Genomic DNA, 19819 nt, shown 5'->3' with positions numbered 1-19819 from the left:
TTTCCAACAGCTGCCCATCTCCATTTATTTTTTAACTTTTGACACCTGCCTTCCTTTAGCAACAACGCATCCATGACAGCTAGTGGCCTTGCCAAATAGACGCACACAAATTACGCTAATATGCAAGGTTCTGGTAGGCATACTGGTTATGGTTTTGTGCTATAAATTAATAATATTTTATAGCAAAGTTTTAAGTTGACTATTTTGATTGCATGGTTATTTTTTGTCAACATACACTCACAACCTACTGTCGTTAAAAGTGAGGCCTAAAGCAAAATAGGCTACAAGGCTGTCTGTGCGTCACAAACACGACTGACCCCCTTACTAAACAGTTCGCGATGATGACAATATTATTATTATTTTATGTTAACACGCTCAGTCAAAACCTTCCATTGCAAATTGTGAAAAACATTGTTGTACATGTCATAACAGACGGGATAATACATTGCATACGGTTTATATTGCGTCGCTTTACACATAATGTTAGTTGCATTGATTAAAAACTGTAACAATAATAGTAGCCTACATGGGGTGGCATAGCAGGCTATCTGTTCAAGTCATAGGTGACACCCAAAATGAATGACCTCCCCTGACAAGAGTTCGCGATAGTAAGAAATTGTCTACATTGATGCACGGAAAGAACACAGCCTACGCTTCTTCTCCGAATTCGCACATAGAGCTCACAATATCATATCCAAAAAAGTTAAACGGATTTGCCAACCTCATCAGCTGTCTCGATTGTGTCACTATAATCCAACTTTTAGACCGTTATTAGTCCTCCATATGTGTTCTTTTTTTTAAGCAAACGCCCCAGGCCAACGAGACAAGCGTGTAGCTACAACATAAACAAAGCGGAACTCATGGCTGAGGTAGGCTAGGCTATCTTCTTGAGCCGTCACTGATTGAGACACAGAAAGTTCTCAAGAACACTATTAGGTCTTTAAACATTTATCATCACACACATTAATTCATCGGACCTAATATTTGTAGTTGCCTTAAAAAAAAGGAAAAGAAAAGGTGATAGCCGCCCCCCCCCCTATTTTTTTTTTCTCATCGGATCTGCATCGATCTCAAATATGACATTTCTAAAATCAAATTGACGGAAATCCGTCCTACGACGGAGAACTTTAATCCTTGTATATGTAGATAAATTACAATACTTACAGTATTTGAAGTAGCTGCACAACCATGCTAAATAGTATAGTTTTGGCACACAGTACACAAAGACACTTCTGCCATCATACCGGAATGTAAACTATACTCGTAAACGTGCTAATTACCAACCATTTCGTTCGAAATTTCTAAAACAACAATGTTTTTTAATACTTCAAAATAACATTGTGTGTGTGTGTGTGTCTTTACCTGGTGAGTGAACTCTCTTGCGAGCTTGGACGTGGCACACATTTGGAATATTCCAGAATGCACTCAGTGTTCTTACTGCAGCAATCCTCACAACACACCACCTGCAAACAGAGGGAGACTAAGATTAATATGTTGCAAAACACACAGAACATGAAAAGACCATCACTGAAGCACTACTACACTCACATGCATCTTAACACATGCCTCAGAGCAAGTCAGGTACATCAAACAAGGGGCAAATAAGGGCTATGAAATGAAGAACATGTAGCCTAACACTACCCTTCACAAACTAAAGATCCCTTTACTTGTAGGCATGATATTGAGGTGCTACCCACCCATCACATCCATTAAATGACAGGTCTGTTAATAAACATGGCTATATTAAACTGCAGTTCCTTAAATCAGTGGGTAGATAACTGATATATATATATATTACTTAATTCATACAGGACCTCTTTGCAGTTATAGCAACACTATATTATGTATCAACACTAGCACTACATGTATTAAGTTTAAATACAGTGACCTAACCTTACCTATGTCCCATGGAAGTTCGCAAGGTAGAGGTAACAGTTAACGTTAACAACTTTCATCTGTGTCTGCTAGCCTGCATGGTAACAGCCATTTTAAATGTAGCTAACGTTACTTTAAATGTATAGCTAACTTACTTGCGCCTGATATTTCATTCTAAAACTAACAAACAGACAAACAGGCAAACAAACAGATATTCCACATAATAGTGAAGTTAGTCTGCTACTGGAAAAGTTAACATTAACAGCTAACATCGCTAGCGTTAGCTCACTAGCTAATTCTAAACATGACTAACGGCTTTGATTAACATTCCATTATGAAAACAATATATTTCGAATAAATTCACGTTTTCAATTGGCATACAAAAGTACTGTAATTCTTACCTGGGATATGATGACGGCAGACTTTGTACAGCTTACACATTCAGTCAGAGGCATGACAGAAAAGTGACGGTTGATTGTTGAAGTCACTGGTGACTGCAGTTGAAAAGGAGCAAACTCAGCGAAGATTCTAGAGTGCTGCGCGAATTTGAATTTGATCAGGGGTGGGGGATGGGAATTGCTGTGTGTGCGCATGCGCTTATCAAGCGGTGATAAGCATCCGTTAAAAACAATCGTGAAAATGATTACTGTTGGCATTTTAGTCTGTTATATTACCAGACTGATTGGTAGAAGTGTCAAAACAATAGTAACATTAGCCTAGTGGGCTATTATTACTACTATTAAGATTATTAACATTATTGGTTCTCATATGGTGGTCAATTCAATGACGTCAATTCCATATCATTTTGACGCCCTTTTTCCTATGCCTTTTTTCTTGATATCAAATCAACGTTGATTTAACATCAATCATATTGACCCAAGTTTATAGACCAGTGACAACATGTTAGATTGATCCCTTGTTGGACGTCTTTACAACCACAAGCAAGCCATAGCTTGTAATGCTAAAATAGTATGAAATTATAGATGCTCAACATGGTGGTCAAAACCTTGACTAATTCTTGACATCAAATTGACATCACGGTGCCCGCTGGGATGTTCCTTTTCAGATATCTTGAATTAAGTTTGGACTAGGCGAAATGACATTGTAGATATCTGTAAATGGAATTTTGACTAGTCAAAATGACGTTGTAGATATCTCAAACTGGAGTTAGGGATAGTCATAATTTGATTGTAGATATCTATTATCAAGTTATAGATATCTTGAATGAGTTTTGATTAGAGATATCTGAAATTGGAGATATCTATAACTTTCATTCTGCCTAGTCAAAATGTAATTATAGATATCTTGAATTAGAGTTTTGACTAGGCGAAATGACGTTAGAGATATCTGTATTGCTATGCAAATTAGGCCCGCATCCCACTTTAGGCGGGAGAAGAGCGTGTTGTTGTTCAAATCATCAAATCACATAGCACCTGTTAACTGTTAACTTTGTAATTAGCACCATGTCAGAGCAGCCAGAGGGCGAAGGAGTTTTTAATCGTCTTTTTAATGCTGCAGCCTATGCAAGACAGGAGCTGGCAGCAAGAATTGATGATTCAATGTTGCTTTGATTTTTTCGATTACAGCCAACACCATTATGAATGGAATTTCCTGTAGCTGGTGCTGGTGAATTTAGTAGCCTAGGCCTACTAATTAATGTAGGCTACGACATTACAGCCTGCTTATTCTTCTTCCATTCATAGAAATAAGGAAATAAGCCCACTTTTTCTTCGATTATGTTGGGGAGGGGAAATTAGCTGACGTCTAAGTAGATGGGCTAGCCTAGAAATCTAGACGGGCTCTGCTACGGAACTAAAGAGCAACGTCTTGCACAATAATTTGCACTAGTCATAATGACGTTTGAGATATCTTCACCTTTCATTCTGCCTAGTCAAAACTGAATTAAAGATATCTGCAATTGCCATTTAAGATGTGTGACGAGTTGAATGTTGTTTTCAATGACGTGAGGACAGATATCTGTAATTCAGTTTTGCCTAGTCAAAACTAAATTACAGATATCTCTATCTGACGTTTCGACTAGTCACAATTACGTTACAGATATCTTGAATGACAATTCCAACTATCCAAAATGTAATTGCGACTAGTCAGAAAGACGTTGTTGATATCTACAATGTTAATTCCAGATAGTCAAACTTAGCGGGTAAATGATAAAATCGCTTGCCATACTATCCCTAACTCCAGTTTGAGATATCTACAACGTCATTTTGACTAGTCAAAATTCCATTTACAGATATCTACAATGTCATTTCGCCTAGTCAAAACTTAATTCAAGATATCTGAAAAGGAACATGTAGATATCTTGAATTGAAGTGAATTAAAGATATCTTCAACTGGAGTTATGACTAGTCAGAATCAAATTGTAGATATCTCTAACTGGAATTACAGATATCTACAATTCAATTGCAGATATCCTTAATTCACATAGTGGATATCTGCAACTGAATTGTAGATATCCGTAATGATAAACCCCATAGAAATGGCAAATGTGGCGTCATTTGTCCTAGGAAGAATGTCTTTGTGGATATCTGAAATGACGATTATGGATAGGAAGAATTCAGTTGCGGATATCTAAAATGTTCGTTTTGACTAGGCAAAACTGAATTACAGATATCTGCAATACATATCCAGTCTAGCTGGAAAATGTTAAAATCGCTTGCCATATGTGTGTGTATGTCTCCCTCCCTGAATGCCTGTTCTATAAAACATGCTTGCCATATGCCATTGTATTTAGGGAGCTGCAAATAGCTAAGTGGTAGGCTATCCGTATGCATGCGTTAGCGGTAGCTGTTACGAACACTGGCCAATCATATGATTAAGTAATGCCGACGTTGTTCCGAGATATTTGTGGGAGTTTTATTCAGCGACCACCTGGCTGAGTTTTGGACGCGTGTGGTGTGTGCGTCTCCCTCCCCCTCTCCCTTCGAGCGGGGCGGAGTTGCCATTCAAGGATTAAAGTTCTCCGTCATACGACGGATTTCCGTCAATTTGATTTTAGAAATGTCATATTTGAGATCGATGCAGATCCGATGAGAAAAAAAATAGGAGGGGGGGGGGGCTATCACCCTTTCTTTTCCTTTTTTTAAGGCAACTACAAATATTAGGTCCGATGAATTAATGTGAGTGATGGTAAATGTTTAAAGACCTAATAGTGTTCTTGAGAACTTTCTGTGTCTCAATCAGTGACCGCTCAAGAAGATAGCCTACCTCAGCCATGAGTTCCGCTTTGTTTATGTTGTAGCTACACGCTTGTCTCATTGGCCTGGGGCGTTTGCTTAAAAAAAAAGAACACGTATGGAGGACTAATAACGGTCTAAAAGTTGGATTATAGTGACACAATCGAGACAGCTGATGAGGTTGGCCAATCCGTTGAACTTTTTTGGATATGATATTGTGACCTCCATGAAGCTGGCCAGACTTCGACCTTTTGTCTGCTTTTAACAAAATTCTGGCTATGATTGTTCCTTGTATTGCATCATGAGCCATCACTGCGCCTATTGCATTCTACTGTTGTTAGCCTTAAGCCTAGCTCAGTCATTATGTTATACCACATCGCCCTCCATTAGAAGGAATGAGCTGCATTGAGCATAATAAACTGCATTTAGAATTCCAGAATTCAATTTCTAGATATTTTGGTAAAAGTAACTTAAAAGTAATACAATAGTAGTGTAATGCCTTACAATTCAGAGACAGTAATATTATAATGTAACAAATTACTTTGACGATTTTGAAGTAACTTGCCCAACACTGCCTGTAGGTGGCATTAATTATATAGTAAGTGTACCCTGTAGCCTCGTTTTGGTTTAAACAATGGCCGCCGTGTGAATAAGGCGAATACTCCCTTTACTTTGCTGTTTGCATCTTTTTGTACATTAAAAACCAATAGGTCGCGACCGCAAAAGGGGTGCTATCTCTATAGGTAGATATGAACAACGTATGACTTATGGCCTGAAAAAAGTTCAGTCAAACGATTTTTTTTCACTTTAATCCCTGTGCCATCGCAGTGATATCAGAGTTTTAATAATGAGAGACGTGTAGTTTTTATTAATTAAATATTAATTCGTGTTAACGTTTATCATGTACCAGACATACCGTGTATGCCTTACTTGTTTAGAGCCGTTTGCTAACGTTATCATTATCAATCCAGTTCAATAGTGGTTCGTCAGCTACCAAACAGAAGTTTGTGTGTGCGTCTGGTCTGTCTCACTCAGTGGGACACACGCATCACAGCGATATGAGAGGGCTGCGCTACCTGAAGGAGAGATTTTAAAACTTTGAGAGATACGTTTTTATACCTTTTGACGTTGATGCCGTTTAGAACAGAAACATCTGACACCACGTTATTTTCCTCTGCTGATTTATGTTCTGTATGTTGACAAATCTGGCAGCTTTTTTTAGAAAAATATAGACATAGAAAAATTGAAACCATGCAGTCTAAAATGACAAATCAAGCACTTTATTTCAATAGCTACTTTTCAGGCTTATTGTTTTCTTAAATTATTTAAATGTGTTGACAAAGGACATTTTGTGATGATTTGAATTATGTCTTATAATATGTCAGCAAGCAATGCATCATCAAGGCTGTGTTGTAAGATGTTGATGAAAGCATTTTGCACAGTTAACCATATCCAGTGCACCCATCCATAAGTTCAATAAATGTTCCTTTTTTAAATTGAGACTTATAACATTTGTTATCATCATTTGTAATTATGTGTCATTTGTATGATGTAAATTGAGGGAGCAAAATAAAAGCAGTATTGGCTCCAAATATTGGCTCAAGAAAATCGGCAGCCTGTATCGGTCATCGGCTAAGGCTGATGGAAAAAAAATCGGCATCGGCACTAAAAAATCCATATCGGTCGATCCCTAGTGGTGATATGTTAATATGTCAGCTAATTATTCAGCTCACTCTGAGAAGCGCTGCAAAATCTTGCTTTATCCTCATGGACAAGAGACCATCTCAAGTGTCATTTTTTTGTAATCACGTTAAAGATTACAAAAAATAACTTTCAGCTCTTCATGATTACCTTGAGGACCATAGAGGGGATATCAGTGAAACAATATACTCTAAATAGAGAAAGAGGTTTCAGTCTGGGACAAGTTTCACAATCAGGGTGTGTGCTTGACATTTTTCTCACACAGGCCTGTTTACCCAAAAATATGCCATAATGTGGGAATATTACAGTGCCTATAAAAAGTATTCAGCCCCATGCTAAAGTTCACTAAAAAGAGGAATAGAAAAAATTATCTTTTGGACTTTTGTATCTTAATGAGGAAAAATCCAACCTTTAAAGGAGAAGTTCGGTGTTCAGTGTGTTGAAACATGATACCAAGTGTGAACTTTTGTGTCATAGCTTATCTTGGCTTGTCCCCTGCACTCCGAAATCTGGCGCTAGTTAGCCGATGCTACCAACAGGTTTTCAATGGGGGTGCCTCGGGCATAGGGCTAGCCATGCAAATAAATCAGTTTTACACCATTTACAAGGCTCAAAGTAGCTCCACACTTCATTGGTAGACTTCCGAGGGCCCTGACATTTAGAACGAGACATTGAGAACTTTGAAAAAGCACTGGTAGTTTATTTACAAGACGATTTATACAGACAGTACCTTCAGGAAGTTTACCGTTCGCCGCCATCTTGAATTTAGTCACGATAAGTTGAGCGACGAATATGAATGAACAAAGTATGATAAGGGATCAGATTCCAGAAATAATTCTGTGGAATGCATGGATTCCAGTTGCTTCCAGTAGCAGCAATTGGAATCCATGCATTTCCACAGAATTATATTTAGAAACAAAAAAAAAAAAGCTCACACAAAAAGAAGGGTTCACTGGTCAGCCTTCTTCTTCAGTGAGAATTAACCACCACCATTTATCACTGTAGTGTTAGAGCTATGTACAGGTGTGCAGTCATAGGTGACGAGGGAGTAAAGGAGAGGGCTCAGCATACAGCCCTGTGGTACGCCGGTGTTCACGTTGAGGAGGTGAGGTGTTCTACTGAATCACAGATATCATTAATGTACAAACTAAACAATAGTGGCCCCAAGATTGAGTTCTGTGGAACACCATTATTCAGTCCAGTGTTTCCCACACATTGACTTATTTGTTGCGGCCCACCACAATATGAACATTGACCACCAGACAATGATTTTCCAGGTTGTACTAAATTGTGCTTATAACCACGCTGTGCTAATTTGTTAAAAACTGCTGCATTTAGGTTAATTCTGCAAACCAACCACCACAAATGGAATTCAATTCTCTGGGAAACACTGGTCTTAATGCCTCCAAGGTTCTATTGGAGAGGTGGTCTTGAAACCATCTAAAGGAAACTTCATCTAAACCCAAGGAGGCCATTGATTGAACAGTGCCAAAAGCCTTTGACAAATCAATGAACAAAGCTGCACAATGTGTCTTACTGTCAACAGTAGCTATATATTTTTAAATATCAAATTATTAATCAATATAAAAGATGATTCCAGTGATACCAAATATACCTTTGCTATATTTACTTCCACTTTTTACCCCTTTTCAGGCTAATTCGCTTAAACTAATTGTAGATGATGATTTGTCCCACCCCTAACAGTTACCCTTCAATAACCGACCTCCCCTCTGTTGCCCCCCACAGCCTGACAATGGGACAGCTCTACGAGAAAGAGAAGGATGAGGATGGGTTTTTGTACGTGGCCTACAGTGGAGAGAATACATTTGGATCATAAAGGCCTTCGCTTCAAGATGCTCACTCACTTTTCAACACACACACACAAACCCATCCCACGGCACCCCCACACACACTGTCCCACCCCTCCACATCATCCTTCATGATCTCTGCTGGATGAGCTTGATTGTAATGCTGAAAAACTAGTGGTCGACGGAAGAGCAATTCACATCCCTCACCCACCACCACCTCCCCCACCCCTAGCCTGCATTATTCATGTCATGGATTTGTCTGTATGTTATTAGTATGTCATATTGTATCATTGAAAAATGCTGAGTTAAAGTGCATTAGGGCAATCTGTGCATTAGTCAAATCTGACAGAGAAAAAGTCCAACATTTTGTGTGAATGGTATAATAGTATTATCAGAGATAGTTAATATCCTTTAAAGCCATTTAATATATCAAGTGGTATGTTTGAAATGTATTAATTTATGAAATGATTTTTGTTGTTCTTCCTTTAAACAGTATATTTAAGAAAATAATGAAAAGGGGAGGTAGCTGGATGACCTAACCAATTAAAAAGCCACATAAAACAATCTCTTGAATGTCCTGCTTCTCTTTATTTGCTTTTGGAGCGGGGAGACGCATTATTCTCAGCATCAGTGAATGAGCTGTACAAACATGAAACAATTACAAGAGGAAGAAAAGAACAAGAGCAAAGCAATGATGACAGACAAAAGGAGAGCACAGAGAGCGGATTGGTCCTCTGGAGGAGTGCAGAACACAGGACAGACAGGTAGGAAGGGCTCCAATCACAACAAAGCAGCATTTGTTAAAGGAGGGGAGGAATGTCGAGAGCAACTCTCACACTGGCATCAGCAACCGCAGCCTGACTACTCAAGATGGTCCAGTGGAAAGATACTAGACGCAGCTCTACAGTACAAATGTTAAGAATGCAAAATTATTACTCAATTATTATTTGTTCCTCATTTGTAAAACATTGTTCCAACATTAATTATCATCAGTAACATTTGTACACAGTTTATAAATAGTTTGTTCATAGTAAATACACCTTTATCTTTAAAGGTGCTTTAGGCGATGCTGGGTAGCGTCACTTCTGTTGACATTCAAACAAAACAGACGCTACTTCCTCCCCCTCCCTCCCGTGCAATTGAAACTCTCGTAAACAAGCATCTCGTCTGTGATTTGCTGGAACAGTCTGTTATGTTTTTATGGGCTAGGTTTACCCAGCTTGTTTTTGTTGCCGTTTTTGGAGCCTGGGCTGTCCACAGAGATAGCGTTTTTTTACAGTGTATTCAGGACACAGGCAGCTAGCGTATGGTGAGGTGATGTTTGCTGTAAGTGACAATGTAAAAATGTTTTAGCCTAAAAAACGGGTGGTATCGCTTAGAGCACCTTTAATAGGTTTATAAATAGTTTTAAAACTTAATAAATGATGCAGTAATAATTTGTTAATGAGGTAATATTTCCATTTATTAACTGTTGTTAAGGAGTCAGTTGGAATGGGTGTGTTAATGATTAAGAAATTATTTACACCTACATGTAGTCGTGCCTTTATAAAAAATAATGACTTGGCCTTTAATTTAATTGACATGTGTAAGTCGCTTTGGATAAAAGTGTCTGCTAAATGAATAAATGTAAATGTAACCTTTACAACTATACTAATTTGTAAATGCATTGTGAGGCATAGACAGTCCTCACTTTAGATGAGCCCATAATATCCTTAACTAACCACTTGTAACTTGTAACACCCTAACTAATCATTAGTGCATGTGTATGTAAATAATGGAAATATTACTTCATTAACAAATTATTATTGCATCATTTATTAAGTATTAAAAACTATTTATAGACATATTTTAGATATAGGCTTATTTACTATTAACAAACAAATTATAATAACTGTGGACAAATGCTTTACTGATGAGAATTAATGTAGGAACAATAATTTACAAATGAGGAACAAATAATTTAGTAATAGTTTACAAATGCTTAATAGTGTGTAGTTATTATAAAGTGTACCTTTATTTAACCAGGCAATGAAACACATTGAAATTGTTATCTCTTTTTCAAGTGAGCCCTGGCTAAGAGGGCAGCACACAAGGAGGAAAAGGACAGCAAGGACAACAACAACATACAAAAATACAACTGAAACAATATAAAATGTAACAAGAACAGTGATAGAATTGATTTTAAATGACAGGCAAAGTTAAGCTAATATTATAACCGAGGAAAACCTATTTGCTAATTTAATACCATGATCAAGACCCTAGCCATAAGAATTCAATCCTCCCACATGCCATACTATAGCTTCAGTTCATGCAGAAAACACTGACTTGTACTTTGACCATCATAAGAGCCTTATATGTTTTCTTATCATTTTTACTAGTATTTCAACACATTGGAGAGTGATCGTTGCTCTGGACCTTATACCCATAAAAAAAAATTGTTTTCGGGTCAAATTGCCTTTTAGGAGTGAATTGCTATTTTTAACACACGACAGGCTTGACATCTAAAACTTTGCTCAAAGTATCACCAGGGTCTCTACACATGAACTTGAGCATTGAGAACATTGTTTGTGTAGGCCTACACAGAGTTTACTAAAAAGGAAAGGTTTTGAACTCACTTTAGCAGTTGGTTTGGCCAGCTTGCCAGTCAAGAAGTGAAGCTTTATTTTTAGTAAACTCTGTGTACACAAACAATGTTCTCAATGCTCGAGTTCATGTGTAGAGACCCATGTGATACTTCAAGCAAAGTTTCATGTTGTGTCGAGCCTGTGGCCATTTGACCCGAAAACGACAATACGGTCAATCTTAAAAGTGGTGCTTCTTATCTGTCCTAATTATGCTTTTAAACGAAAGTTTCACATTCACATTCACAAAAAGACCCTAGGTTGCATTTTGGCTTTGAAGTTACGCTTTAAAGGATAAATCTGGCGATTTTTCACATATATCTTAGTTTCTCAAGGTCACCGAGTACTGTCGGTACAAACCACGTCCAAAAACAATCGGTTTTAGCTCGAGTTGTTAGTTCCAACAGCTAAAGCAGCCAGGCAGCTACAGTGAACTCGGGAAACAGAGATCTATGTGAAAAATCGCTGGATTTCTCCTTTAAAGTCTTGTTTGCCATGATGATGATGACCTCTTTATCAGTGAAAGTGTCAGCATTTGACTTGGGGCAGTTGCCTGAGGTCACCCAGCTGCTCCACTGTGCTGTTGTTGGCTGTCCCTTCTGGTCCACTCTTCCCACCCCGACTGTGAGTCCATCTCTGGCCCTCCGCGCCTCAGTCTTGTCCTTGAAGTGCATCCGAGAGTGGCCTGGCCTCATGTGTCTCTTGATTGCCCCTTCTCCAGCACATCTGTGTTTGGCCGTGTCCTCGCTTCCCCCGGAGAAAAAAAAAAAAAAAACTTGCTTGGCTTCCAGTCCCAACAACAGCCACCCCCCGACTGCGAGGGTCAGAGGGTCCTAAGCCTTCCCCCAGGCCTGTGGAGGGGGAATCGTTTCGGGTCCTCAGTGGAACTGCAGCAGTTCTCGAGGACTACGCGGCCACAGCGGAAAAAACTGCGTGCGCAGCTGCAGCCAGGCCTGCTGGTACGCTCCGGCTGCCTGCTTGTAATCCCAGTACGTCTGCAGCTCCCTCTCCCTTTTCAAAAGACACAAGAGTTAAGACACGAGTGCAGGCTCTCAGACACCTAGGTGGGATCTTAACTTACAGCTGATCGGTTCACTCTCTGGGCAAGTTTCGGATAACGGGGAATTCACAATTGGGGGTGCTTGACTCACCGTTTTTTTTTCGTCTTCCATAATGTCTTGATATTTCTCTGATGGTCAATGTAGTCTGACAGCTGCACAACATCTGTAAGGGCTGGCCACTGACCACCACTGACTGACTTTCATTTCCTGTGTCTGCCAGCCACAGTGAAGGGCAAGCTGGCCATTTTATTGCTCTGTGATGCTCTGTGTGCACTTCAGTGAGTGAGGCTCTGAGCAGCGAGTTACAGCATCATGAGTCGGTGATAAAGAATCCTGCTATCCGACTCCACATTCCATTTTCATAATAGCATTTGACAAAACATGAATGGCAGACAGCCTTCTGTTGTCCCCTACATTACATGAAGCACTGAGCTGAGATTGGGGTTGCTATTGGCTACACCACAGATCTAATCCCACAGCCTGTGAAGCAGAGGTGGAGGGGGTTGTTGTGGGGCTGTATCATATTATGTAGTGTCTGTGTGTGTGATTGGGGGGGGGGGGGGGATTTGTGTAACAAAAGCACTCCTCTGTTCACCAAGCAGGGGATTTTTCAATACACACACACACACACACACACACACAGGCTCTCACCTGAGTGAGGAGGGGAGCAGGACATTTGAAGTTGCAGTCACAACAGTTTGAAAAATGTGAAACAGCTCAACCTTTGAGATAAGTGACCTGAATGATACAATAAACAATACAAAGTCAGACAGACAGATACAGCGATTTCAACATTTGAGATTTCTTAGGCAGATAGCAAACAAAAGCATTCTAAGTGTGCAAAACTTGGAATTGGCTGAACTGCTCAGCGAAAAAGCACTCAGAAGCAGGCATATGCAGACGGACATAACTCAGTACCTTGCCTGTGGCGTGCCCACAGCTTTCTTGGTCATCCCTTGCTTGTACCCATTTGCAGTGACATCTAGTGGCTGGTTGGGGACAGCACACCAGCTAATTGCTGAAAACAAAAATTAAACACTGAGGGCATCTTTAAAAGAGATAAAACACATGGCAATATGGACAAAAATCAGAACAAAATGTAATTGTTGTCTAAGGTAGATGGGCAAAGATACTATGATCATACACTGATGCTTGTCTGAACAGGGATGTTTGAAGAGGAAAAAAGTAAACATGACATGTTCACTAGTCACTGCTGAACACATACAGAAGTACAAAATGACATTTTAAGTAAATAGTTGAACTTTTTGTGACTTTATTGCACAAGTTTTGAGGAATTTGATATATGCACAACGGTTGAATTGTTTGTGGTCAATTGCTTCATATCATATCTGATGGGAGAAACTATTTTTACATTGTAACATCCATTGTTTTCCATTAGCCAAAAGCAGTGGTTCTCAACTGGAATGCCGTGAGGAAAAATAAGGTGTGCTGTGGACTTTTGTGGAACCCAATGCGTTTTTGTACACTCATGAAATAGGCTAGAGGGCTATTTTTAAACGCATCAATGACAGAGCTTCTTACTTAAAAAAATTTTTCGGTAGATTTACGACTTTTCCTTATGTGGCCTTTAGGATACCATAATTGTTACACAATTGTTTGATTTGATGATGCAAAGCTGAGATCCGTCTCACGACACAGTTGTTACAATATGTCACAATTGCTGTTATTGCTATTTCATCATAATCAGTAACCATACGTCAGTATGTTTTGGCGTTTTGGTTAGACCTTTGGTGTGCCTTAGCCCCAAAAAGGTTGTGTACTTATGGCCTACAGGAACTAATTTAACACATACTTCCAAGATATCCAGGAAAAAAGGACACAATCCAAGTTGTAAATTATTAATGGGTGGAATCAGCTGCATAGTTTTGAATGGGCTGAGTCACTTGACTGGGTTTTATTTGGGATGGTTTCCATTTGGATCAACTGTTTAATGATTAATTTCCAAAGACAAGCCCATTAACAGTTGGAAATATCTGCACTTAACCTGTGGGGCATGTGTGTGTGTGTGTGTGTGTGTGTGTGTGTGTGTGTGTGTCACCTGCTCCACAGGGTGAAACCCTGCCCTTGTTGCTCTGGTGAGAGTGCTGGGTCTGCGCCTGGCTGTGGGCAAACTCCAGGCTGGACTGCAGGAACTCAGGGGGGTGCATGGAGAAGCCTGCTGGGAGATCGGTCACCTGGGCGCACCTACAGAAAAACAGGAATGACAGCCTGTCAATGCAGAGTTCCACATTTCCCACCATTCACTTCAACGAGACGATACTCAAAAGCATCACTTACATAGACACTCAGTGTTTGAAATAAAGGTTTGAGCATTTCTCTAAACAAGCTTACTGTATGGGTAGATCAGATGTACAGTTAAGAACAAAATTATTCAAACCCCTGGCAAATATTGATTTAATGTTGATTTTCTCTTGACCAAAATGTTTGTTCTGACTGAAAATAATACTGCCACATGCCAAAAGGTTGTTAGACAATGTGGTAGAAACATGGAATCAAAAAAAGAAGCGTTTTCATCATTTTGAAAATTTTCATGAAAAATGGCGTGTCCAAAATTCTTCATACCCTTTTTAAATAATCAATAGAAATATCTTTTTATTTATTATTTATTTGCCATCCCAGCTCTCAAAATGGTTCTTATAATACCCACCAAGCCTCTGTATGTCTCCACAATGATTCTAGACACCTTTTTAGCAGCAATCCGGGTTTTGAGGCAGGAACTATTTTTTGCCATCACTATGGCCAGTTTTTTTATGGATTGAGGTCTGGACTCTGTCTGGGCCACTCTAAAATGTTGATATTGATACTCTGCTAACCATTTATTTCCCACTTTGGCTGGATGTTTCAGATCATTTTCTTGATTAAAGGTCCGATGCTGCCTATGAGCCCAAGGTTCCCTGCTCAGTGCCTAAGGTTTTCCTTCAGAATCTTGATGTAGTCCTTTTTTTCTCATGATGCCATTCAGTTTAACAATGTTGCCAGGCCCCATTGTCTGAAAAACACTCAAAACTAGTACATCTCTATAGCTATTCTCCACTGTGGGTATGGTGTTTTGTGGGTTGAAAGGTTCAACCGATCCCAAAATGGACCACTTAGTTCATCATGGATGCTGATCATGGATCACTCTTCTCCAAACATGTACAACTCAGCTTAACCTTTATAAGGGCACACCTGGACAAAGAATTTAGCTTTCCCTGGATTTTGTTTTGACCCAGGGACATGGCCTGAGATTGGCATAAAAAAGAAGCATTTAATCCCATTGACGCCATGTCCATTTCAAGTGTTGGGGGTGAGAAAATGATTCCATTGGGATGTTTTTCAACCAGTGGGACCTGGTGACCTTCTCAAAGTAAATGGTAACACTAAAACAAGGGGCTACATTAAGATTCTGGAGGAAAAGATCAGGCAGTCTGCAGAGAGCGACCTGCCCCAATAAGCGTCATTGGACCTATAAACCACACAATGATCCTAAACATACAGCCAAACAAGGCGAGAAATAGTTAACAGAGAACAATATCAACATTTTAGTGTGGCCCAGCCAGAGTACAGACCTCAATCCATAAAAAAGTGAGCACAAGGCCAGAGTGATGGCAAAGAATCATTCCTGCCTAAAAACCTGGATTTCTGCTCATTGTGGAGGTATGGAGAGGCTTGGTAGGTTTTAAAAGAACCATTTTGAGAGCTGTGATGGCAAATAAAGATGTTTAAATCAATATTAAATCAATATTTGCCAGGGGTACAAATCATTTTGTCCTTAACTGTATCATTTGCATTTGGTCTAGCATGCAGCTACACTCTGCCTCAACTGTACATAAATCACCACATTCAAAAAACATCCGCCTGATTTTGTGGTAAGTATATAGAGAAGTGGTCACAGAATATATCTATGGAATGTTCTCAACCATTTTAGGCATGCGACTTATGAGCCTATTTCATGAGCCTGTATAAAAAACGCATTGGGTTACTCAAAATTACATGGCTCACTGCAAAAAATCCAAGCCCCTTCTAGCGTTCATGGGTCATTATCATTAACCATGCCCAGGACCTTTTCATATGATACTTCCGTCATTTCTATGTTGATTTTGTAAAGTGGTCACATGTACTGTCTACCAACTACTGTTGCGAACCAAACGCAAGTCTACACAACAGGCGAAAAAACACAGGTTTTCAGGCACTGGCAACAGCAGCTACAGGAAGTGTCACGTAAAGAGAACGCCTAATGTTTAACAAATGTCAAGCTCCTTTGTTGCTTAATCTCCACTGTACTTGTCAAAAAGTCAACTTGATCCCTGCAAGGCAAAATCCTCTTGAAATGTTTGTACAAATTCCAGGATGCATGGGTTAACTGTATAATAAGAATTTGAATTTATAAGAATAAGTCAATATTGTCTTGTTGGCATAGCTCACCGGTTGCACAATGCTCGCTGCATTGCATGCTGGCTATAGGGACACTTCCCAGTGATCACTGCCTTGAAGTAGATCGCCTCCTGAAGGTAATGGCTCAGAAGGGCTCCCTGGAAGCCAAGCACAGCCCAGCGAGCCATTTTGTCACTGCACGACAGGGACAGCGTAGGCTCCCCGCGGCCAGGCTTCACGCGCAACACCCCTATGTTGTGGTATCGGACACCAGGCACCTTCGGATCACAGGCCTCCCCGGGGACGCTCTTGGCGCCAGTTCGGTGGACGTCTGTGGCCTGGTGCTCCTTAGCAATGTCGCCCTCTTGTGCGCGAGTCTCTGGAGTCTCTGATGCCTTGGATGAGTCTCCTGCAGGATCCGCCGTTTCCCGCGGTGGAGGAGAACAAGTCCTCATCTCCTCACCAGGTTTTCCAACAACCTGGTGCGTCTCCTGGTCTGTCCTGTGGCGCTTGTTGGCCTGGTCCTCTTGCCACTCTGCTCTGCGTTTCAGGGCTGTCTCTGGTGTATCACTGCCTTCCCCCTCATCATCCTCCAGCCTAACCATTGGGCAAGGCTGTGATGGGCTCTCCATCATTGGAATGATAGATGCATCTCCACCTGTCAGTGGCAGAAGAAATACAATTATGGAGTTTCACCTCTTTATGTACAAAGACTAAATGATTTCCACATGAATTCAAGGGTTACATTTTTAAACCCAGATTAAGTCTCAAAACAGACAGGGATTTCTTCCAACAACTAGATTATAACATTTGAACAGGGCTGACCAGAAGACACTACAAAAACATTTAGCAGACTATTCATTGACACATTTAGAAGGAGTATGGAGGAAGTAGGTGGATGCTTCATGATTGATCAACTGGATGTTTAGAGATATCAGGGAATTGATCAACTGGATGTTTAGAGGCCGTATCAGGGGAACTCACAGGGAGTATGACTGGTAAAGAACACAAACGACACTTCAGGATGCACCTTCCACTTGCCCATCTCCTCCGCAGGGCAGAACAGGGCACTGCTCTCTCCCAACACTGCAAGTCGCAGCTGCTCCATCAGGTACCTACAAAGAGGAGTGGAGGTGACTATCTTCACATGGTCAGCAGGGATGGATTACTGCACGGGCCTACCGGGCCCAGGCCCAGGGGCCCAAGGGGTCAGGGGGCCCTGAAGCCCAAGCCTTTGCATGAAATCATTGCCTCAATATCAACAAATCAGGATGTAGGCTATGAATCTGATTGAATTTAGCATTGGCCATCCCCCAAATTAAAAATGTTCTGGGGGAGGACCCCCAAACCCCCCCTCCCACATATACGACAATTAGTGGGGGGCCCTTAATACATCTGGGCCCAGGGGCCCGAAGGTTCATAATCCGCCCATGATGGTCAGTGCGTATGAAGAACGTCACCAGTGTACAGACTAGCCTACACATTTTCACAAGGAAAATCCGGGAAACTCTGTTTGACTCAAGCAAATATGTGACTGTCTCAAATATTTGCTCAGACATGAACAAAAGGTTGTCAAGACACATCAGTATTATATATGTTTGCCTGATGTCGGGAGTCACACACCTGACACACCCTCTCCTGGCGATGATCTCAGCATGGCTGTCATTCAATACATCTCCTGTAATGTATTAAAAGCATGTTATGATGTCTGTTTACGATAATGAAATAGGCACCGGTTTACTAAATTGTTAATCTTTGGGAATTCATCAAGGAAGGTTGTACAAGACTAATACCCAGACAACTAGGTTATTGATAATGACTGTAATATCCCTGGCTTCTGATAAGAAACATAGCCTACCCTTAGGACTCATTGCTGCACGCCCAATGCATTTCGTTCCAGTTCCCAAAGACACAACCTTCAACTCTGTTAGGGGTATAGTATCGATTGTAAGTAACACATGTTAGATGAGAACAGGGCATGGGCAACTGTAGATGTATATGCTTCTAAGGACAATATAGCGCTACTTAGCTGCATTTCCATTTATAACTAAAACGATTGTTACACACCAATCTTCTCTCCATTAGGGTTATCTCGTACTTCCACTACAGCTGCCAGAAGTGTCCACTCTCTACCTAGTTCAGGCTTTCCTCTTTTAGGCAAGTTACGAAAATGATCGTAACAAAGTCTTGCAATTTTATCCACTGGCCACATCATTTAATTAAACACAAATTACAGTAAATTCACAAACTACTGCTTGTTATGATAAACAATTGAAGAAAGCTTGATATTAAGCCTGCGTCCTGCGTGTTCACAAAACCACCCATGCTCTGTGACGTATCGTGCGTTGATAGGTCAAACTCCGAGAATAATATTGGTTGGTCATCCAAGAACAAAACATGAACCCGCCACCTTGATACTTGCCCTTAGCGTAACGACAACATGCAGAGATGTTTATATACTATTAGTCCCACAGTGATAGTCTTCACCCCCCCCCCTTCTCTTTTAAAATTATTATTATAGTATTAACTGTACATCAAAGTACTAAACCTTGCTCATCACACCAGTCCTGGCACTCACCAGCAGAGGGAGCTGTGTAGCCTACTTCATTTTTCTTTTTCCTGTTCTAATCAAATACCTCAATCTCAAAAGTGATAATCTCTTCCTTTGCCCAATGACTATGGTCTCCATCCACAACCACAGCCTGTCTGCTTATTACAAAATCTGTTGCTGGCTAGTTCTAGAGATTAAGTTTTAGGCTATTGTGGAAAAAATGCTGTAGCCTAGGCCTAATATCAGGATGCTCTAAACTATAGGCTAATGACTAGTTTTTATTTTAGCTATATCAAATCAAATGAATGCAACTTATTTGCTGGTGTGAAGTGATCTCTCTTTGCTTTCAAAACTGGGCAGACATTACTTTTATCATTACTGTGTCAGTTCTTTGTGGGGTGTGACTGTCTACAAGCTTTCTGTCTCTTCAGATAGATATACTACTTTATTGATCCCCAAGGGGAAATTCAAGGTCCCAGTTAGGACACCACATACAACAAACACGGTGACTACAACATAAACAGGATGATAAAATAACAAATCCACATGACTAAAAAGAATAAGGATCCATGTGAATGTACTAAGGGTATAAGCATGAGGCGCTTGCAGTGACAGGGCAGGGACTGACCCTGTG

General features: G+C 40.3%; 2 protein-coding genes across 3 annotated transcripts in view; one reads left to right on the top strand and one right to left on the bottom strand.

Annotated features, from left to right (window-relative positions):
• gabarapl2 (GABA(A) receptor-associated protein like 2) overlaps window positions 1-9142 on the top strand; it is a 67038-nt gene extending 57896 nt beyond the window's left edge. For both annotated transcript variants that reach the window (XM_076263372.1, XM_076263381.1), the window contains exon 4: window positions 8517-9142. In XM_076263372.1, the coding sequence (XP_076119487.1) occupies window positions 8517-8607 (91 nt within the window). In that variant the 3' untranslated portion in view covers window positions 8608-9142. The remainder of the gene's footprint in view (window positions 1-8516) is intronic.
• A 1996-nt stretch (window positions 9143-11138) lies between these two features.
• Window positions 11139-18900, bottom strand: adat1 (adenosine deaminase tRNA specific 1). Its single transcript, XM_076263342.1, has 9 exons — window positions 18702-18900; window positions 18493-18558; window positions 18258-18312; window positions 17619-17749; window positions 16686-17292; window positions 14320-14465; window positions 13179-13278; window positions 12912-12998; window positions 11139-12210 (listed from the first exon to the last, which is right to left on the bottom strand). Exons 1-9 carry the CDS (start codon window positions 18847-18849, stop codon window positions 12078-12080), a joined length of 1473 nt encoding a protein of 490 aa, XP_076119457.1. The 5' UTR covers window positions 18850-18900; the 3' UTR covers window positions 11139-12077.
• Between the last annotated feature and the right edge of the window lie 919 nt (window positions 18901-19819).

This window comes from Alosa pseudoharengus, unplaced genomic scaffold (assembly GCF_046254945.1).
Source record: "Alosa pseudoharengus isolate Yale_2024_CS ecotype anadromous, Long Island Sound unplaced genomic scaffold, YU_APseudo_1.1 YU_APseudo_1.1_scf_10, whole genome shotgun sequence".
In the NCBI taxonomy this organism is placed as follows: Eukaryota; Metazoa; Chordata; class Actinopteri; order Clupeiformes; family Clupeidae; genus Alosa; species Alosa pseudoharengus.
This window is presented reverse-complemented; position numbering and strand designations above follow the sequence as displayed.